The sequence below is a fragment of the Hippocampus bargibanti genome, linkage group LG02 (assembly GCF_051943395.1).
Source record: "Hippocampus bargibanti isolate YZ-2025 linkage group LG02, ASM5194339v1, whole genome shotgun sequence".
Taxonomy (NCBI): Eukaryota; Metazoa; Chordata; class Actinopteri; order Syngnathiformes; family Syngnathidae; genus Hippocampus; species Hippocampus bargibanti.
In genome coordinates, this window is record NC_142735.1 from 29,531,670 (window position 1) to 29,555,000 (window position 23,331).

Here is a 23,331-nt window from a genome sequence, read left to right on the forward strand (position 1 = left end):
GGTCATCTCAAACTCAGGGCCCAGCAACAATAAAGTGCTATTGGAAAAAAAAAACAGAACAAACAAAACGTGATTTCCTCGTGATCAGTGGTAGAATGAAACATGATAACAGTTACACAGTTGGGGATTGACATGCTCAATTTTATTTCGCGGGCCGAATAAAATTATTATTAATAAAATTATTAACTTTGGTACTCGGGTCTTGACTTTGACACCTGTGCACGGATCACCGTTTTGCGACAAACCTTGTCTAGGCCTTAAAAAATATTCCAAATAGAGATTTATTGGATTGGATTGGATTTGCTTTTATTAGTCTCACAGTGGAGAAATTTACATTTCACAGCAGCAAAGTGATGAAAGGAATAAAAGTAGAAAAACAAAATACATGAGCTGCTGGAAAGGCAGCCACACTCGGGGCGCCGTCTTGAAGTCAAAAGAACAAAAAAAAAAACTAAATAACAAATAATATGACAGCATAGAGACAATATGACAAAACAAAGACACAGAGAGACATTCATTCTTCAGGACTTGCTGTACCCTCTTTGTGATGACATGAAGCAGTTCTAGATGAAAGAGGAGAGGATCAAAGCGTCTTTCCACCAGTGGATCAGGGACATCATGGTGGAATGTGCACGTCGACTACAAGCTAAATGTTGAAAGCAAACACGCAGCTGTAGCATCCATTGCCAAAAAGACATTGTCTCACATCTCCTGTTCCACATAAATCTGCTTCAATTCCAAGCCGCAACAGTTCCACATACGCATCGGCGCTCTGCGCTGACGCTCCTTCCTTCTTATCGCGGGTTCCTCAAGCGGTGCATCCATCCAGCCGCAGACTGTCCAACAGCACTGACCTTTCCGCTAAACAAAGCGGGGCTGTGAAGATGCGGCCCATTACAGGCGCAAAAAAGCACAATGGCCCCTTTGGTGTCCAGCGATGGCAGTCGAATTGCTCCCACATTCCTCCCATTCAAAAACAGTACTGGCATATTCATGCTGCCGAAAAGGCGCAACCGCTCAGCCCAGTCTCCTCCTTGATGAATGTCGTGGTCAAAAATGCTGAAAAACAATCCGTATCCGTTCCACACCACGCACAACAACACAAAGTGACAAAAGAAAACACAAAACAAGACAAAACAACCAAAAAAAGCAAGGCTCATGAGAGCACTTGCTGAGGCTGCCTACTCGGGCGCCATCTTGGACTTCTTTATGATTTATGCCATTGCTTCCTTCATTCAAATATAGCTTTCGATGTTCGCCCCAAGGCCTAAAATAACCCCCCGCCCCCCCTACATCACGTTCTGCTTGCAGTTTATGAGCCTGTAGCCAGACAAATGAAAACACAGGTGTCAAAGTCAAGGCTAGGGGGCCAAAAGCAAATGAAACGTGTGAAATTCCATGATGCTTGCTATGTCATGATCTGGTTGGCGACCAACGGGGGGCGCTGTCGGCCCCGCCTGCACCTGCACAGGTGCTGGTCGTTCCGATCAGATTGGCGACCAGCGGGTAGCGACGTCAGCCCTGCCGGCAGCCTCGCAGGTGCTGGTCGTTATAATCAATGACACTTAAAAGGACACCTGGCACGATCATCCGGTGCCGATTCATTGTTTGTTTGCTGCATGCATTGTGTACGTGTTTGTTTAACCTTGGTTTTCTTTTGCTACTTTGTATGTTTTCCATTCAGATCATTTTGATGTTTTACATTTTGTTACTGCTGACCTTTATTTTAATACAATTTGTCAAATAACCTCCTGCTCCCTCCTGCCTGCTTTTTGGGATCCGAACCCGCCATCACCACCTCGCAAACCGTGACATGCTAAAGTCCGAACGAAAATTTCAAATTGTCCCTTGTATTTTTTAATTTACATTTGAACACTAGTTATTCATTCATTTGTTGTGCGCTCTATAGGTAATATATGGAGGGGATTAAACATTCTAATGGCTACCCCAAATTCACAACGGTCCCTGAGCGGAAACTGGAACTACAATGTGGCCCGCCGTAAAAAAATGACTTTAACGCCCCTGAATTGAAAGGTTCAAAGCAGTCTTCAGACATTGTGCGACACATCGCGAGTGGCGAGCCCTTTGTCCGATATCGAGTACCTGTAGCACACGAGCAGTGAAAAACATGTCAAAAATATGTCTGCTAAAGTACAGCGCAATAATCCCCCCCGCTACCCCCCATTTCCAATATTAACGAACGCTGACAAATATAGAAGCGCCTTCTTGCTGCCCTGTAACATCCCAAAATGGCAGACATGTTTTTTGCTATTTCTCTTTTACTCACATCGGGTAGAAAAAATGGACCATGACTGATTGATCCACTGGTGACATAAACCTAAAAATGCCTGGGAGGGAAATATTAAGGTTGTCAGACAGTTGGCTATTCTGAAAAACCAATGTGGAGCTTGTTCATTTTTAATGGTTATCTCTGAGAAGAAAAAACACACACAAGCAATTGAGAAAACCATTCGTCGTGAGGACCATTTGCCTCTTTGAGGCAAATCGTCGACGAGCAATCATCTTGATACGCTTGGCCTATATAATGTTGTGAACAACGCAGCAGCCGTTTGTTCCTGTCCTGTTAATCATCCAGACACCTGTGCACGGATCACCGTTTTGCGACAAACCTTGTCTAGGCCTTAAAAAATATTCCAAATAGAGATTTATTGGATTGGATTGGATTTGCTTTTATTAGTCTCACAGTGGAGAAATTTACATTTCACAGCAGCAAAGTGATGAAAGGAATAAAAGTAGAAAAACAAAATACATGAGCTGCTGGAAAGGCAGCCACTCTCGGGGCGCCGTCTTGAAGTCAAAAGAACAAAAAAAAATAACTAAATAACAAATAATATGACAGCATAGAGACAATATGACAAAACAAAGACACAGAGAGACATTCATTCTTCAGGACTTGCTGTACCCTCTTTGTGATGACATGAAGCAGTTCTAGATGAAAGAGGAGAGGATCAAAGCGTCTTTCCACCAGTGGATCAGGGACATCATGGTGGAATGTGCACGTCGACTACAAGCTAAATGTTGAAAGCAAACACGCAGCTGTAGCATCCATTGCCAAAAAGACATTGTCTCACATCTCCTGTTCCACATAAATCTGCTTCAATTCCAAGCCGCAACAGTTCCACATACGCATCGGCGCTCTGCGCTGACGCTCCTTCCTTCTTATCGCGGGTTCCTCAATCGGTGCATCCATCCAGCCGCAGACTGTCCAACAGCACTGACCTTTCCGCTAAACAAAGCGGGGCTGTGAAGATGCGGCCCATTACAGGCGCAAAAAAGCACAATGGCCCCTTTGGTGTCCAGCGATGGCAGTCGAATTGCTCCGACATTCATCCCATTCAAAAACAGTACTGGCATATTCATGCTGCCGAAAAGGCGCAACCGCTCAGCACAGTCTCCTCCTTGATGAATGTCGTCATAAAAAATGCTGAAAAACAATCCGTATCCGTTCCACACGACACACAACAACACAAAGTGACAAAAGAAAACACAAAACAAGACAAAAACAACCAAAAAAAGCAAGGCTCATGAAAGCACTTGCTGAGGCTGCCTACTCGGGCGCCATCTTGGACTTCTTTATGATTTATGCCATTGCTTCCTTCATTCAAATATAGCTTTCGATGTTCGCCCCAAGGCCTAAGATAACCCCCCGCCCCCCCCCCCCTACATCACGTTCTGCTTGCAGTTTATGAGCCTGTAGCCAGACAAATAAAAACACAGGTGTCAAAGTCAAGGCTAGGGGGCCAAAAGCAAATGAAACGTGTGAAATTCCATGATGCTTGCTAAAGTCCGAACGAAAATTTCAAATTGTCTTGTATTTTTTAATTTACATTTGAAAACTAGTTATTCATTCATTTGTTGTGCGCTCTATAGGTAATATATGGGGGGGATTAAACATTCTAATGGCTACCCCAAATTCACAACGGTCCCTGAGCGGAAACTGGAACTACAATGTGGCCCGCCGTAAAAAAATGACTTTAACGCCCCTGAATTGAAAGGTTCAAAGCAGTCTTCAGACATTGTGCGACACATCGCGAGTGGCGAGCCCTTTGTCCGATCTCGAGTACCTGCAGCACACGAGCAGTGAAAAACATGTCAAAAATATGTCTGCTAAAGTACAGCGCAATAATCCCCCCCGCCACCCCCCATTTCCAATATTAACGAACGCTGACAAATATAGAAGCGCCTTCTAGTCAACAAGATGGCGCCCCCCTGTGTGGCTGCCTCCGCAGCAGCTCTCTCCCTTTCTTGTCTACTTTTTCACTTCTTTACTTTCCCGTTTTTGTTTTGCCTAATCTCGTTCCATAAACCTACGAAGAGGAGATGGGCATCTTTTCTTCTGCTCATCGCCGTTATTTTTTACTTTTTCATCGCTCCTGTGAACGGGGAATCCACGCGCACGCGGAATCCCATTGTTTACAGTCGGGACCAGCTACTAGCGTGGCGGGCTAATAGCGGACTAGCGGCCGCCGCACCAGACATCCCCGATGAATTGAAGAGGAGGAAACGAGGATGTCGGGCCGGGAAAGATCGCCGCAAAAGAACGAGGAAATACCGACACGTTCTCCCGTCCGTCATCATGGGGAACGTGAGATCGCTCCCAAATAAAATGGACGAGCTGGCGGCGCTAACGCGACATCAGAGGGAGTACCGGGAAGCCAGCTTGCTACTCGTCACGGAGACATGGCTTTCGGCAATCACTCCGGACGCCCACGCAGAGTTGGAGGGCTTCCAACTCGTACGAGCGGACAGAAATGAAGGCAGCGGTAAGCAGAAAGGAGGGGGGATTGCTGTATTTGTGAATGACAAATGGTGCAATCCTGGGCACATCACGGTGAAGGAAAAACTTTGCACTCGGGACATCGAGCTGCTAGCCGTTAGCCTCCGGCCGCGTTACCTGCCACGGGAATTCTCACACGTCATAGCCGTGACGACGTACATTCCCCCTACGGCAAATGGCGGCGCTGCCTCCGATGCCCTCATATCTGTTGTAAACAAGCTGCAAACCCAGTCCCCCAACGCCTTGTTTATCATCTCAGGGGACTTCAATCACATTTCCCTGAAATTCTCCCTCCCAACATTCACACAGTATGTAACTTGTGCCACCAGAGACAATAACATATTGGACCTATTTTATTCAAACGCCAAGGATGCATACAAACCCTCCCCCCTCCCCCCTCTCGGAAGAGCAGACCACAATATGGTTTATCTCCAGCCTGTGTACAAACCCCTTGTCCAGAGGCAACCAGCTGTGACCCGCACGATCAAAAGATGGTCCACAGAAGCTGAAGAAGCTCTGCGGGACTGTTTTGATTCAACCAGGTGGGAGCTCTTTACTGAGATTCATGGGGAAGACATTGACTCACTCACCAACACCATCACAGACTACATTAACTTTTGTGAACAAAACACCGTACCCACCAGGACTGTGCGGTGTTTTGCCAACAACAAACCATGGATTAATCCCGACATAAAAGTCCTCCTGAAGGAGAAGAAAAGGGCTTTTGTGTCGGGCAACAGAGAGGAACTGAAGGCCGTGCAGATCCAACTGAGGAGGAAGATCAGAGAGGGGAAGAAGGCCTACAGGATGAAAATGGAGGAGCAGCTGCAAGCCAGCAATGTCGCTGGTGTCTGGAAGGGCCTGAAAAACATCTCAGGCCACAAAAGCCCAGTGACATTGAACGAAAAAGACAAGGACTGGGCAGATGAACTCAACCGCTTTTTCAATCGGTTTGACAAGACGCCAGCCGCCCCCGGCCCACCGACAACTTCACCTGTAGCTGCACCTGCACCAACTCTCACTGTGGCCTTACCCTCCCTGCCCCCTCTCACGACCAGCTCTCCACAACCAACATCTGCCCTCCCAACCGTTGCCACACCCTCAGCCGCCACTCTGCCTCCTGGTTCCTGCCTGTCTGTCACAACTGCGCAGGTGAGGAACCAACTGAGGAGGATGCAGGTGAGGAAGGCAGCAGGTCCGGATGACATCAGTTCCCGACTCCTCAAGACCTGCTCCGACCAGCTGTGTGACATTGTCCAGCACTTGTTCAACCTGAGCCTGAAGCTGGGCAGAGTTCCACAGCTGTGGAAAACGTCATGCCTGGTCCCAGTGCCCAAGATTGCCAACCCCAAAGAGCTCAACAGCTACAGACCGGTGGCGCTGACGTCTCACCTGATGAAGACGCTGGAGAGACTCGTCCTCGCCCACCTGCGACCGCTGGCAAGCTCATCGCTGGACCCGCTGCAGTTTGCCTACCAGCCCAGCATCGGTGTGGAGGATGCCATCATCTACCTCCTCCATACGGCGTTGCTGCACCTGGAGAATGCTGGGAGCACGGTGAGGATCACATTCTTCGATTTCTCCAGTGCCTTCAACACCATCCAGCCAAGTCTACTGGGGGACAAACTGCAGCATGCCGGAGTCGACCATCACCTCACATCCTGGATTACAGACTACCTCACAAACAGGCCACAGTACGTGAGGGTAAAGAACTGTGAGTCGGACAGGCTTCTCTGCAGCACCGGAGCGCCGCAGGGAACAGTCCTGGCTCCATTCCTCTTCACCCTCTACACCTCGGACTTCAACTACAACACCCCAACCTGCCACCTTCAGAAGTTCTCTGACGACTCAGCTATTGTCGGCCTCATTACAGAGGGAGACGATAGGGAGTACAGGGGACTGACAAAGGACTTTGTGGACTGGTGCCAGCAGAATCACCTCCAGATCAACACCGGCAAAACCAAGGAGCTGGTGGTGGATTTCTGCAGGAAACAATCGTCACCTGCACCATTGAACATCCAGGGTTCGGACATTGAGAGGGTGACCTCCTACAAGTACCTGGGTGTTACTCTCAACAATAAACTGGACTGGACAACAAACACGGATGCCCTAATCAAAAAGGGACAGAGTCGCCTCTTCCTCCTCAGGAAACTGAGGTCTTTTGGAGTTCAGGGGTCACTCCTAAAGACTTTCTATGACTCTGTGGTGGCATCAGCCATCCACTATGGCATTGTCTGCTGGTCAGGCAGCATCACCACCCGGGACAGAAAAAGACTGGAGCGCTTTGTCAAGCGGGCGAAAAAGACAAGGACTGGGCAGATGAACTCAACCGCTTTTTCAATCGGTTTGACAAGACGCCAGCCGCCCCCGGCCCACCGACAACTTCACCTGTAGCTGCACCTGCACCAACTCTCACTGTGGCCTTACCCTCCCTGCCCCCTCTCACGACCAGCTCTCCACAACCAACATCTGCCCTCCCAACCGTTGCCACACCCTCAGCCGCCACTCTGCCTCCTGGTTCCTGCCTGTCTGTCACAACTGCGCAGGTGAGGAACCAACTGAGGAGGATGCAGGTGAGGAAGGCAGCAGGTCCGGATGACATCAGTTCCCGACTCCTCAAGACCTGCTCCGACCAGCTGTGTGACATTGTCCAGCACTTGTTCAACCTGAGCCTGAAGCTGGGCAGAGTTCCACAGCTGTGGAAAACGTCATGCCTGGTCCCAGTGCCCAAGATTGCCAACCCCAAAGAGCTCAACAGCTACAGACCGGTGGCGCTGACGTCTCACCTGATGAAGACGCTGGAGAGACTCGTCCTCGCCCACCTGCGACCGCTGGCAAGCTCATCGCTGGACCCGCTGCAGTTTGCCTACCAGCCCAGCATCGGTGTGGAGGATGCCATCATCTACCTCCTCCATACGGCGTTGCTGCACCTGGAGAATGCTGGGAGCACGGTGAGGATCACATTCTTCGATTTCTCCAGTGCCTTCAACACCATCCAGCCAAGTCTACTGGGGGACAAACTGCAGCATGCCGGAGTCGACCATCACCTCACATCCTGGATTACAGACTACCTCACAAACAGGCCACAGTACGTGAGGGTAAAGAACTGTGAGTCGGACAGGCTTCTCTGCAGCACCGGAGCGCCGCAGGGAACAGTCCTGGCTCCATTCCTCTTCACCCTCTACACCTCGGACTTCAACTACAACACCCCAACCTGCCACCTTCAGAAGTTCTCTGACGACTCAGCTATTGTCGGCCTCATTACAGAGGGAGACGATAGGGAGTACAGGGGACTGACAAAGGACTTTGTGGACTGGTGCCAGCAGAATCACCTCCAGATCAACACCGGCAAAACCAAGGAGCTGGTGGTGGATTTCTGCAGGAAACAATCGTCACCTGCACCATTGAACATCCAGGGTTCGGACATTGAGAGGGTGACCTCCTACAAGTACCTGGGTGTTACTCTCAACAATAAACTGGACTGGACAACAAACACGGATGCCCTAATCAAAAAGGGACAGAGTCGCCTCTTCCTCCTCAGGAAACTGAGGTCTTTTGGAGTTCAGGGGTCACTCCTAAAGACTTTCTATGACTCTGTGGTGGCATCAGCCATCCACTATGGCATTGTCTGCTGGTCAGGCAGCATCACCACCCGGGACAGAAAAAGACTGGAGCGCTTTGTCAAGCGGGCCAGTTCTGTCGTGGGCTGCTCGCTGGACTCTCTTGAGGAGGTGGGCAACAGACGGACGCTAGCTAAACTAAAAGCTATGACGGACAGCCCCTCCCACCCCCTCCTGCCCATCCTGACAGCTCTGGGTAGCTCCTTTAGCCAGAGACTATTACACCCGCGCTGCAAGAAGGAGAGGTACCGCCGCTCGTTCCTACCGACTGCTGTCAGGCTTCACAATTCCCAATGATCACATGTGAAAAAAAAAAAAAAAAAAAAAAAAAAAAAAAAAAAAAAAACTGGACACCTGTAAATATGGGTTGTTGCAATATATCTAAATGCATTTCTTGATTCTGCACTATGTACAGTCTTGTTTATAGAACGGTTTTTGCACATCTACATTTGCACAGTATACAGTTGACATTTTTATTTTGTTATGCTTAGAATATCTTGTTTTCTATCCTTTCACTCCCACCCCAACCCCATCCCTCTTCAATTGCTGCTGTGGACTGCAAATTTACCCATTGCGGGACGAATAAAGGTATTCTGATTCTGATTCTGATTCTGATTGCTGCCCTGTAACATCCCAAAATGGCAGACATGTTTTTTGCTATTTCTCTTTTACTCACATCGGGTAGAAAAAATGGACCATGACTGATTGATCCACTGGTGACATAAACCTAAAAATGCCTGGGAGGGAAATATTAAGGTTGTCAGACAGTTGGCTATTCTGAAAAACCAATGTGGAGTTTGTTCATTTTTAATGGTTATCTCTGAGAAGAAAAAACACACACAAGCAATTGAGAAAACCATTCGTCGTGAGGACCATTTGCCTCTTTGAGGCAAATCGTCGACGAGCAATCATCTTGATACGCTTGGCCTATATAATGTTGTGAACAACGCAGCAGCCATTTGTTCCTGTCCTGTTAATCATCCAGACTTACTTTCCTCTTGCCAGCACAAGCACAACAAATCGAAGCACTGAACGCCTCCAAAGGAACATTCAACACAACAAGAGGATTCATTCACATTTTAATTTGAAATCCAAATGTCTTCGTGAAATAAAACATAAATAAATAAATAAATAAATAAATAAATAAATAATCTGGCCATTGCACTATTTGCAACATAACACCTCACAGCACTGAAAGGCTGGAATATCCTCATCCCAGTGACGTGCGGTGAGGTTCATGGCTGGTGAGGCACTGACATCATCACAGTCAGATTTACAAACATATGAACTTATTCACCATTTGATTGGCAACGGTTAACATATTTTATTTAAAATGTCATGTCAGCATTCTTTATATACTGTATACAAACTGTAGCATAGAAAAAAAAAATGAAAAAAACATTATTATCGTGTTACCTTTACTTATAAATGAAGTCCATGTCTCTCTGTCTCAATGGAGATCACTGCCAGTGAAGAAAGTCGTCCTTGAGCAGTCCTGTTCCGACTGTATGTTTTCAGTCTTTTGTGCTGAGAATGACCGCTTCACTGATGCTGTAGTAGCTGGAAGAGTGAGCACGAGCTGGAGCAACTTCGTCGCTTCAGGAATAGTTTCAATGAGATCCTTCTTGGCCATAAAGCTGAGAAGCTGTCCAGGAGATTTACATTCATCCCTCACCATTTGTGAGCTATACAGTCCGGTGTGGTCTTCCTTTAATTATTATCTCCTACCTCGATTGAAAATCCCGTTTAGAAAATTCTTTCAATTTAGATATGTAGTCCACCATTCTGAAAACTGACTGGATGGTTGCACGTAATTTGCTAACTGTTTACTGGAGCTTGTTGTCACTAATTCTATTATTCTGCAGCCGAGGAGTCGCAAGAAGAATCTCTGGAATCAGGCAGGAGAACTGTGTGCCTCACCTATGCACACAGTTTTGATAAAAATAAAGTGAAATAAAATAAAAGAAACACTGTAGTACAGTGTTTATAATGTACAGTGACTGTACATTATATACACCAGCTAAACTGGAGAAATTTAGTTCATATACTAAAAGTGTTTAAACACTTTAATCGCGATATGCAGAGGGACAGCAATGTGGTCTCACTGCAGAACAAGCCAGCACAGTTAGCATAGTGATTGCGCAATCCATGGTGAGGCTCAGCCGGCTGCTGCCTCACCACTCGTCTCTACTTAGTATTTGAACGGTAAATGTGAAAATTTAGCAATTAAAAAAAAATTGTGAAGTTAAATGGAAAAGAACGTTAAAGTACAAATCACTGAATAAATATAACTGTTTAATTTATTTTGTTATTTGATATTTCCATGATGGACAGGTGAGGCACAGCCTCACCTCTCTCCCCTGACTGCACGTCACTGCCTCATGCATACCAGGAACAAGCTTCCACTGACGTTAATGTGAAACTCTCTTATGCCCACGAGTGACACGCACTCACACACGATTGACTCTTTAGATCATATTCACCAATGAAAGGCTCTGGTCTCACGAAGGCTATCACACGCGACACATCTTCCCCAAAGAAAATGCAATTGAGTAGAATGACAGTGTTTGACCGTGTACTACAAGGATACCCCTCCCCTCTCCAACCTCGCCTCCTCACACACACACACACACACACACACACACACACACACACACACACACACAACACACACACACACACACACACACACACACAGACACGCATGCACGCACACACAAACAACACACACACACACACACACACACACACACACACACACACACACACACACACACACACACACACACTCGCAGTCCTATCAGTATGGAACGGTGTGCAGGACAAACATAAAAGGAGGCTGAGATGCTCGAATAGTGAGCTGAATTAAAATGTAAATCTCAATACATCTTTTTTCCTCGAATCCCACCTTTGATCCCCGACTCCACTTTTGTTTCCTTTCACACTGCGAAGTCCGTGAGGGGTGTGGGGGTGTGGTGAACCTAGGGCATGTTAAGCATGAAGGAGCGCTGGGAAGGTACGGAGACCAGCCCATCAGTGTAAAAAAAAAAATATATATATATATATATATATATATATATATATATATATATATATATATATATATATATATATATATATATATATATATATATATGCCAAAAGGGAGTCATTGGCCGATAAGCAGAGACATGAGCAGATAATGACAGAAATGGAGGAGGGAGGACGGCAGAGTGAGAAGTGCATTTTCAAAAAGGGATTGAAGGGAGATTGAGCGAGAATGAGAGAACGGATTAAGGAAGACAAAAGAGCAGGTGAGCTTTGATAGATAGAACGAGGTAACACGAACATCAATGTCACTTTAGATAAGAAAGAGCTAAGTGTGCGAGGGGGTGGGGGGAGAAACGGACAATGTTTTCTCCTTTTTGCCTTTCATGCTATGAATGCCGCATCAGAAAGCCCTCGGCGCATTCTGGCTGTGGTGGAGTCTGGTACATATTTGTTCTTTTTTTTTTCAAACCCTCCTCCGTCAAGGGTGAGCGAGTCTCGGTACAATAGTGACGAGGGAGATTGATTGGGGAGTGCGTGCTAAATTTGAGGTCTGGTACAGCCCGAGGGTGATTTCTACACTGGCAGGCAGTGTGGTATGTAAATGTCATAGAAGTCAACGGAGCGAGAGACTGTCTGTCTCTGGTGGTTTGACTGAACATTGCGGGTCAGGTGCATTTTCTCAGTTGTGTCGCTGTCACTGTGAACACACGTACTTGTGACGGATGTCAGTTGAAGGAGACACAGAGGCACCACAGCCAAACATGCTCGCGTTGAGTCTTCATCTTAAAACGAGAAAAACAATCAAAAGTACTGCTTTGGATACAAAATATTACTCGAGTAGATCCATCCATCCATTGTCTGTCGCTTATCCGGGTTCGGGTCGCGGGGTCAGCAGCTTCAGTAGTGAAGCCCAGACTTCCTTTTCCCCAGCCACTTCTTCCAGCTCTTCCTGGCGTTCCAAGGCCTGCTGGGTGGCATACTGTATTCTCTCCAGCGTGTCCTGGGTTGTCCGGAACACTTCACCAGGGAGTTGTCCAAAAGGCATACTAATCAGATGCCCGAGCCACTTCTCCATCTATTTTAGACGGTCATTATGATTAAGGCCATGTGATCCCATTTCAATCAAAAATAAACTTGGAGCTGGCTGGTTGGGTAGTGCTGAAAAAGAGGTAGCATGTTGTTCTTGACATATATGCTATTTGGTTCAGGTGATGTACCAGCTACAGTATGAACCAATCCATCATCTGGAGAACAAAGTTGACAGCACAATACTCGGGTTTCACTCGCTGAACTTATTCTTTGGTGCCAATACGTAGGTTCTTGAGAAGCTCCATTACGGTTGCTCTCTCGTTTCATCTGGTGACAAGGTCATCTTGCACCTAGTGTCAGAATAAGCAATGTTTTGGCCCAAACGTAGTCAAGAACACGTGGCCCAGAGTGCATTCACGTCACCGCTCGGTCTGTTAAAAAAGGGCTTTGAGCAAAGCCAGTTAGTCAGAGGACAGAAACCATTCCTTATCACCACATTTCATGTTCCCCAAAGGACTCTGTGAAACTGGCTGATATTATTGAGGAGCGCCGAGCCTTATTAAATTCCCAAGCATATTACCAACTCAGTTGCATCTTTCAAACGCTTCCTGATTGTGTTTCTTTCTCTCTCCCTCTCTCTTAATTTGGTTCCACATTCGACTGGAGCTCAATGCGCCTTTCCCATATTCCACTTTTTTTCAGAAGACAAAGGATTTCGCCAATGTTACTCCCCCAATCTTATATACCACAGACGCTCGTCATTTCCGACTCGTATTACTTTGGTTTAATTTTGAAAATATAGATAATGTGATGTCAAACCAACTGTGTACACAGGACACATGAAAACAACTGGTGCTGTAAACAAATCGCTGTACACTGAGTAACAATCTTTCAACCAACAACACAAAACAAAACACGAAAATTGTGTCAAAGACAATCGAAAAGCACTAAAACAGACAAACTAAAAGTGAAGTCTCAGACTGAAGCAAAAAAATATTGGCATGTGTGTAGACTTACGTCTGTGTAAGCTCTCAGTCGTACAGGAGTGGTCCATCGATGAGAAGGTTTCTTCAGCCGTCATCTGTACAAATTTGAAGGTTTCGGACATTTCGCCTCCTATCCAAGAGGCTTCGTCAGCGAACTAAAGTCTGACTGGTCGTATCGGCTCTATTTATATATCCCTAATGTCCAGCCATGGCGACGCCGGACACAGCTATGATAGGTCCCTACTCTCAGGTTGGGGGGAGCAGAGGACCACTGCCTGTGGCCCCACCGATTGTTCCTACATTCCTGAGTAACGACTGGCCCATTTCCCCCACTCCCACCGGTATCACCTCATCAGCATTCCGAATGTTGCCTAACCTGTTTTGCCTAAGCAGGCTATTGTATGAACGATCCAAATTGAGTGGGGTGAGGTTCAATTTGGATTGGACTGTTCTTATCTGGCTGACAAAAAACACATTCCAAAGCACAAGATAAATGTTTATGCTAAGACCAAGGAACTGTGAGTAGATAACTAACACATAATGACCTGCCAGGCTGAACTGGGCCACAGGTCATCGGTACTGATGGAAAAATGTAAAGACTGATTGGCAGTAGACAAAGGAAATCAAGAAACACACTCGTGTTAAAGACATCAAGAGTTCCCAATATCTCGAACATCAGGTAGGCTCCATTTTTCGAACAATCGGGTCGAGATTGATCAGTAGGACAGGAGGGAGGCCTGACAGAGCAATGGGCAGGATAAGGGTCCTAACTGCGCTAACAACATGGCAATCTGCAACTCTTGTCCTCAAGCTTTGGGGTGTCAGTGAAGGACGCTTTCATCACGAGCAGCAGTACCCACCAACTGCGCAAGCTTCTTGAATGACATCAAGATTTGCCATCGGAACGGGTTTCAATTTGCGGGATGGTTTGATCAACATAGCCTACATCTCGGCATTTCAACGAATTTAATCTTTTATAGGCATCCGACAGTTGGGAGGGGAAAAAATGCTTATATTTGGCCCAGTTGGCATTATGTTGAGGAGTTAGCGCCAAGGAGGAGCCATGACACTGCCAGACTGTGTGCTGAGTCGGCTTCATGAAAATTTGATGCTCCCCATTTTAAACGCGTAGTGCCACGCAATCTCTTGAGGATTCCGAAGAACCAGCCAGGTGAGAAGCACGATTTCCACTCAAGCGTGAAAAAGTCGGGGCTAGACCATGTTCATCTACAGTCCATCACTGAACTCTGGAAGGTATTCAGAGTTAGACTTCTGGCGCTCATCAAAGATCCGTCGGCATGGTTGTTGGATCAATGGGAATAGCCGTTTCCCATAAGCCAGAAGCATTTGATTCAAGGACAGGCGGACAATCAATTGAGCTTTGCTAAGAGAGGTTTGAAGGTAGGTTGCTTACTCGGAAGACAGAGAAAAACAAAGGAGCTACATGAGACGATTGGTGTCCTGTCATTCATTCATTTTTTTATCCCAGCCTTTTTCGGGCACTTGTGAGAGGAAACCGTTGGACTCAGAGAAAACCCATGCGGGCCTGGGGAAAACACGCAAACGCCACACAAGGTGGCTGGAGCGGCATTTGAACTCATGATCTCTGCATTGTGCAGTCGGTGCGCTAACTACTCGACAAGCTGGCCACCCAGTGTCCTCTCGTTTCACATGAAAAAAGGGACCGTCCTCTCCCCATGTACGCTCTCGGACAGTCCTGCTCTCAACAATGCCAAATTCAAGAATGTGCGAAGTTTATCCAGTCATGTCTTTGAATCTTTCTTCCAATCTATTTCCAAAGCTTCTCATTTTTGTAGTTGTCGTTGTCTGAAAGAAGACCACTGAGTTTGAAATGACTGGCTTTGTCAGTGAAAATCAGCTCAGGGGAAAGAGACGAAGGGGGTTATGGGAGGGAGTGTGGGTGGGGGGAATTGCCAAGCCGCTGCTGCTTTGATCTCACCGACAGACGGTGTGAAAAATAACGTTTCAGAAAGGATATTCGCCCGGCAATGGGCCCACCAGAGTGACAAATTGGGCTTCCGGTGCTTGAAATATAATACACTGTGGATGGCTCTGGCGTCAGTTTACTATCGCCTGGATAACCTGCCCGCTGAGCCGAGCTCTGTGGATTGAATTGAGCGTAGATTTGGAAGAAGAGGCCAAAGTATTCACGTGGTATACTGTTGCAGAAGTTTGATATTCTGTGAAGCGCATTTTTATATTTGCGACTCTTGTCTTGGAAAGAAAACAAAAGGCATGTGGTAAACGTAAAGGTGTTGATCGATTCCATCCATCAATCTTCAAATCCACCTATCCATACGCAGCTCTCAGGTGAGTCTAGCCTAGCTGTCTTCGGACATTCGCCTGAGGCCACCATGAAGTTATCGGGAGCCCATTGCAAGGCATACATAGACAAGCAACCATTCAAGCTAACAATCGGGACAAATGTTTTGGTTTTTGAGGTTTTTGAGGAATGTGGGAGGAAACCGACGTACCCGAAAAAAAACCCACGCATGGGGGCGGGGAGAACATGCTAATTCCACAAAGGGTAGAGCTGGAAGCGAACCTTGCACCTCTACACCGTGAGGCCACCGTGCTAAGCAGTCGAATACCAGGCCTCCCATCATCAACTATTGAAAGTTTAAAAGTACGGACTGTTATGTACTTGTCCTCGAGTTTGCATCACGTGGGCCAGGCTTTGTTTACCCCTTTAGGAGGAGGGTGTCTTATTCGAGTAAGATCCCCCTTCATGTCGGCGGTCATGCAAAGCTAGCAAGCCGTGGTGTACAGATTTTGGTGTCGGGTCCTCTACCTCTTTTCCCAAGCGGATTTGGAAAAAAATGGAGTTGATTTCAAGTTACATCACGATAGTCGAAGATGGTGAGCAAGCGGATGGGGGAGGGTGAATGGTCCGCAGGAAAACTAATAGCGCATTCCTGGAGGGGACAACATGTGGCCTATCTAGCGGTAATCCGGGACACCTTGGCGCTATCAGGCTGGATCGCACTGCCGGCTCCAAAGCCCAGATAATGTTTAAAGGCTCTTGAGATATCAAAGAACCCCCGCATTTCCATCGAGTGCAATTTTTAGAATTGGCCCTCTCCTATGTTGACATGTTTTCAACCCGGAATACAAACCAAACGGATGACCAGATGACATTGGAACGTGGCACCGGAAGCTATCGCACAATTTCCCGCAAGCCGTCGTTCGGTGTACGGATGGATGGAAACAACAGGGGGCGCCCGCCCCGGTTCGACTGGTGCATCCTTTGAGCACTTTTTTTTCATCAAGTGCAACGTCAATTTTTATTTTCAACTTCCTCCTTTTTGCGTCAGTCGTATCTTGATCAGGCGAGAGTATTCGAAGCTCAAAAGCGCCACACGTTAAACTGAAAAGAACCCAACAAAGAACATTCCCAACCTCTGAAATGATTTTGCAAGGTGAGGGGGCACCTCTGCAACATTTATTGGGTCCGCGGTTTACGGCCTCCTCGTAAATGAATGAAGTCCTTTTATTAGCGTAACTCATCACGCGGAACTCGTAGTGCCTTCTTCGTTCTAGCCACATTTTTTGTCACACATGGGAATGATCGCTCAACATTGGCCATATCAAGATGTCACACATGGTGGATCACATTTTTTTTTCCTCCCGACTCATCGTTGACTCATGATTTCGACGAGACGCTTAAAAAAATGCAAAATCGTATTCGGACTTTTTTTCCCCCCCAAGTTCATTTTCAAAAGGACGCTTGAATAGAAACGAGAGTTTTGACAAAGTGGCTATTGTGCGAGAAGGAACCTGGGCGAGGGTGATAAGCCCGATGGGAGACGAGGCGCGGTGACATTGTCTTTTTTTTAAGGGAACACCTTTGTAGAGTCATTCTCACAAAAGTACACATGCTAGTTAAAGAGTGGCAGAGAAAAAAAAGCCTGACCATTTTCTGTCCGTTTACGCGTATTGTGTTTGTCTTTGCAAGTGAAAGTGATGCTTATTGTCTGTGGCCAGCAACAACATGCTGCTCTTGTATCGCAAAGTTCACAAATTTGAAGAAAAAAAAAATAATGATTGTTATTGTGGTTTACGTAGGACAAATTGAAATTTTCGTTCAGACTTTACCAAGCATCATGGAATTTCACACGTTTGATTTGCTTTTGCAGGCCAAAGAAAATGATGAGACGGGCCAGATTTGGCCCCCAGGCCTTGACTTAGACACCTGTGCTTGAACCAATCAGATTTCAAATTGGCGACTCAATTTTGCTCTTTTAATGTGGATGGTTGAAACCCGCTGACGAGTTCTACTTCCGGACTATATGGCCTACCTGATCTTAAGGCGAACCCCTAATGAATGACATGTTTCAAAATGTTTTCCATATATAAGGCACACCACATTATAAGGCACTACAGTTGAGGATGCGGTTACATCATGCACCCAATAGACAGACGGTGCTGCGATAAAGGGAATGTCAACAAAAGAGCCAGATTTCATAGTCAATTTCCCTTTTTTGATGTCAAACACCAAAATAGAAATACCATAATAGGAAAATGTCAGAATCAGAATCAGAAAATCAGAAAACCTTTATGCGTCCCACAATGGGGACATTTGCATGTGTGGTATTCTTTTAATTTTTTATGAGTTCAAAAATATTTCAGGGTTTTATCACAGCAAAAATATTTGAGGGTTTTATCAGAGTTGTTCACAAACAATAATAAATATGATTTTCAGAGATGACCAATCTTCCTTGTTTATAATGTTTATTTTCATGGAATATTTTGGCCTTAATGTTTTAGAAATAAATGAAAACTGTTTTTGACAAACTTTTACAAAAACAAGCAAGAAACGTAACCTTTTTCATTGCTAATCATTTAGCCAAAAATAGAAAATTATGGTAAAATTGAGAAGAAATTCATCCCAATGAGGTCATTTTATGCACAAAAAAAGGTTAGATGGAGGACACTCATTCAATGTTGCGAGGCCTGAAGGGAAAAGACGAAAAGGAAAAGAAGAAGTAATTTTATGATTAATGTTTTATACATTCCACTATGCACTGCACACTACTTCTTCCAGGAGGTGGAAATGGAGTCGGGGCAGCTGACAGTAGTTGCAAGACCTGTTGTAGCTCAATATGACTTCACGTTCAGATGTTTTTATTTTTGTTTTGTTTTATTTTATTGAAATCTGAAAAACTGCGCAAGAATGCGGTCCTCTGATTTGTGTCAGCGGAAAGGCACAGCTTACAAAACGTGATGCATTATAATCAATGTAATCAATATCTGCTTTTTTTAATTGATATTGAAAATTACCAACTCAACTGCTCACAATACACTCAAAAACACTACATGGATAATGGGTCAATCACAATGAGACGTGACACGACACGAGGAAGTGAAGCTGCAGATGGGAAACGAGTGGTGCATTCAGGTGCGCTCAGATTAGTTGAGCACCCATTTTCGGTTGAAAATCAAGGCATAAAAAATGACATTTTTGTTCGAAAACTGAATTGGTCGAGAACTGAGGTGTTTGAACCCAGGTTTGACTGTACTTGGTTTTCCAAAGTAGCTTTTCACATAGTTTGCATCTGCGATAAAGAAAACAAAGCAATACAGTGTTTAGTTTTTTTGTATTCATCATTGCAAAATATCAAAGCATCTATGACCAGTCAATGGATCGATATGTTCAAGTACGAGAAGACATTTGGACATACGGCAGGATGTCTCGTAAAAAGCCGCAGCTCCTCTGTCCGCGGTCATTCCTCCTCGACCATTGTCTCGGCGACTCTCTTTTGCGTGTTCGGCCGATGACAGCCCAGAATCATCATGTTGTCTTTTCGGCTGAATCCGCCGCTTCGCCTCTCATGGGCTCTGACCTCGCTGTATTGTCACTCTCCTTTAATTCTCTCCCCTCTGTCCTCGTAGTGTCACCCTTTCATTTCTTAAGTGCCCTGAACGGACGGGCGGACCGTTGCTATAAAGGACGCTAACTGCTAGTGAAGGCTATTTCTCTCATATTCATTCGGCTGCCGTTGCGTTTTGGCCTCCGGCGCAGTTGAAAACCAGACAAAAGAAAATATTGTGACAATAAGATTTTTTTTGTCCACCATTATGGCCTCATCCCGGTTTGTGTTTGTGAACAGAAGCGGGACAAATGGGCCAAGTTGTAGCCCATTATGAATTTAGCAACTCAGTGGTCCTGCCCGGAGCAATCTCCGGCGAGTAACTAAAGCCCTTGCACCCCCTCTTCAGGGGCAAAACCTGTCAGAGAGGGGCCATCCGTCTTTTGCGTGTCTTTTTAGTGGTGCAGTGAGGCTTGCTTGGGCTTCGAGAGCTCGATTGTCCCCCGTGACAAAAGAGCACTTTTTGCTTTTCTCCGATATTGTTTGTCGTGTCCTGATTACCGAATGTGGTCCGGATGAAAGCAGCCTTGAAGATCCATCCACTTGAAATTTGAAGCCTCCTCCATTTACCCGCTTCCACCTAGAGGATGAGAGGTCACAAATGACCCAGAAGGCAAGCACCGATGAACCGTTAGCGGAGTTGATGCCATTTTTTAACAGTAAATGAAAATTATCACGAAGGCATCATATTCCATAACTTCCCATAAAATAATTTCACATTGGCTTTGGTTTGATTTAAAAAAAAAAACGTCACGATGGCCAAATACAAACACGCTTTTTCCATCACTATTTTCCGGAACTGGGATGTGGATCCGACTATCTGAGTGTCAATAACGAATGAACTCCGGCTTGTTACATCATCAATGCATCTCCGCTGTCAACAGATGAGCCCTTGTAGACATGTCAGTATTTGACCATCTAATAAAGCACAAGAGTCCGTCTAGACATAACATAAAGCTGTCACAATAATCTTGAGGCTCGCCATATACAGTTAACCGCAGCTTTTTTCAGAGCTCAGAATTTTCTTTCATTTACTCGCGGAAAAGTCTTGCTTCGGTGTCAACAAAACAAGTACTGTGTGTTTCTTTTCAACGGTCTAACTGTCTGTCTGTCTGTCTGTCTGTCTGTCTGTCTGTCTGTCTGTCTGTCTGTCGATCAGGCGAGTAGCTAACTAATTTAGCTGTCGACCTATCTATCTACAGCAGTGGTCTGAAACTCACGGCCCACGGGCCGACTGTGGCCCCCAAAATAATATTTTGTGGCCCACCTTGATATGAAAGATTAATGTTAGTGCGGCCCGCATGATTGATATGAATGAAATGGGGTAAAAGGCTCTAAAGGGTGGCACATCGGTCAGGCTGTCCAGTGCTTCGCTCACTCAGTCATTCATTCCTCCAGTCAGCTGGGTGGAGGAGAAGCCATCGGATTTATGATCCGGCCTGTGCCGTGTCAGTAGCCATGTCCATCCTGGCTGGTCTCGCTCAGAGAGCTGCTGTGTGTTTGTTCTTACTTATTATAGGCATGTCGCGAGTGAAACTGAAACTTAACAGTAAGTGCGTTTACCCGGCACTTGAGAAATTCGGTTAACTCGTTATCCGATACGATTAGAGAAAAAGTACTGTGTTAGCTGTCCAGATCTTTCTGCCATGTATACGCCTTTTTAATAATCTGATGTTTAATAACATCATATATTGAAAGTGCGCATGCGCCACAGCCCCGCGAACTGAAAGTTTAAGTTTAACTCAAGACTCACAACGAGTGGAGTCACATATTACAGAGCCCCAAATATGTCTTTTTCAAAGCCTGCAAAGAAGAGAAAGGTCGGTGATGAGCAATTTTTCCGGACCCATTCTCTTTTGATGTGCAAGATGCCCCTCCTGGGTTCCAAATGGAGCTCTGTGACCTACAGTGCAATTCTGCACTCAAAGCCAAGTTCAGGAATGTGAATGGAGAAGCAGACAACCTTGGGCAATTTTTGAAAGAGTTAACCCCCAGCTTCCCTGAACTTTCCCTAATGTACAAGCGGACCATGTGTGTTTTTGGGAGCACATACTTATGTGAGAAGCTCTTCTCCACCTTAAACTTCAATAAGTCCAAGTACAGGTCCAAACTTACTGATGAGCATCTTCAAGCCCTACTCAGAGTCTCCAGTGCCTTCTCCCTCAAGCCAAATGTGGCTCGGCTTTGCGAAAAGAAGCACTACCAGGTCTCTAGCAGCAAGAAGTAGGCAAGAGAAGCCATGTTTGGGACAGTTCATGTTCAATATTTTATTTATGTTAAGAAAGTTAAAGATTAAAGAACTGTGAATACAGACATTTGAAAGTTATTAAAATAATTAGTTTTTCTGTGTGTTTTTTTCAGTCATCTGTATCTGCCTTATGATCATTATAATTATTTTATTTATTTATTACGGGTTAATGTATTTTGTATTCATTTTTCCATTTATTCATTTATTCATTTAATTCATTTTTGTGTGTTAAAAATAAAGATTTTGAAAACATTGTAATGTTTTATCTGAGCTTTTCTTGTGGAAATTCTGATGCGGCCCAGCCTCACCCAGACTCCAGCGGCCCCCGGGTAAATTGAGTTTGAGACCCCTGATCTACAGTATCTATCTACAGTATCTGTCTACAGTATCTATTTACAGTATCTATCTACATACCTACCGACCTATCTACCTCTCTCTCTCTCTCTCTCTCTGTCTTTACATACATACATCGTAGACATAGATTTAGGGGGGGCAATTGAATGAGCAGTCAGGTCACAGCGTGGTCTTGTAGCACCTTGAATTTCGGGTTGGCCAGCGGCTCGATTGTTGGCTTAAATGAGCAGAACAATCAGTGTCCGCTTGTCTCTGTGATGGATGTCTTTTTGACGCTGGCAGAAGCATACGCATGTGTGAGTGGAGGGCCAGGGGGGGGTCACGCCACAATCCATCACCTCATAGCATCCCGTCTCCCGACTTCTCTCGCCTTGACTTTGGCTCACTTAGCTACTTTGAATTCATGAAGATCTGCGTCGGATCCGCTGATGATAAAAGCGATTCCCCCGAGGTTTCGTCTCCATGTTGACGATCAACAAAACTTGATTCGGTTCTCGCCAAGCAAAAGAATGTCCCTTGAAAAAGCGAAAGGCATGACCACTGCTTCCTTTTTTTTTTTTTGGTGACCTTCCTCAGTCATGCGTCTCGACGTCGCTTGGTTATCCAACGCCTTCTTTCAACAATGCGGTGCACCCGATATGACAAACAAAGCGAGTGATTTCTGTATTTTTTCTTTTACAGGAGAAAAAGAGCATTAAAAGTAAGCGACGCCACCAATTGTTTTTCTTTGTTTTTTTTGGGCAGAGGCATGCTTGACTTGTTTTGCACTCCCCGTCGCTGCTTGATTTTAATTTCCCATGCATCCTTTCATGTCATTATCACAAAAAAAAAAAAAAAAACATGCATGTTTCACGTCCATTCGTGGTGACGACGCATCGCATCCAACTCCTGTTTCGATTCAAGAGCTCACCTTGAGTCCGTCGCTAAGGCGACTAATTGGTAAACCGTAATCAGCAGATTAAAGAGAATACCGGGACGCTTGAGCCGCGCAAATCTGCAGAGTGACTTCCATCAAGTAGCCATCGCCAGCTGTCAATCACCAGCTCAGTAGGAAGGCTTTGCTCCCTCCCCCAAAACACCAGACCCCCGCTCCCCTCCCTTCGCACGCAAAAGCACGACATCAGCAAAACTGAGAAGGAATCCATCAGTCGTCCATTTTACATCCTCAAACACCCACCCAGACTCAACCCCTCCCGCCGCCGCTTCAGCACAAACACGTTTTGGAAGCATGACATGATTTCCAACCCCCAATTTGCGTCAAACCGTCTCTTTTTTTTGCATTGTCATGTCGCCACAGCAGCTGTGTTGTATGCATGAAAATAAAACTACAGTAAAGTCTCGTTATATCGATATCGGATATATCGATAGTCCCGGT

The 23,331-nt window shown here is 45.7% G+C and overlaps 1 protein-coding gene across 7 annotated transcripts in view; it reads left to right on the top strand.

Annotated features, from left to right (window-relative positions):
- pcdh7b (protocadherin 7b) overlaps positions 1-23,331 on the top strand; it is a 138,681-nt gene that overhangs the window by 107,584 nt on the left and 7,766 nt on the right. For 3 of the 7 annotated variants that reach the window (XM_088990822.1, XM_088990823.1, XM_088990825.1), the window contains one exon: positions 22,638-22,656. The exons of the other annotated variants lie outside the window; for them this stretch is intronic. In XM_088990822.1, the coding sequence (XP_088846948.1) occupies positions 22,638-22,656 (19 nt within the window). The remainder of the gene's footprint in view (positions 1-22,637; positions 22,657-23,331) is intronic. 7 annotated transcript variants of the gene reach the window in all.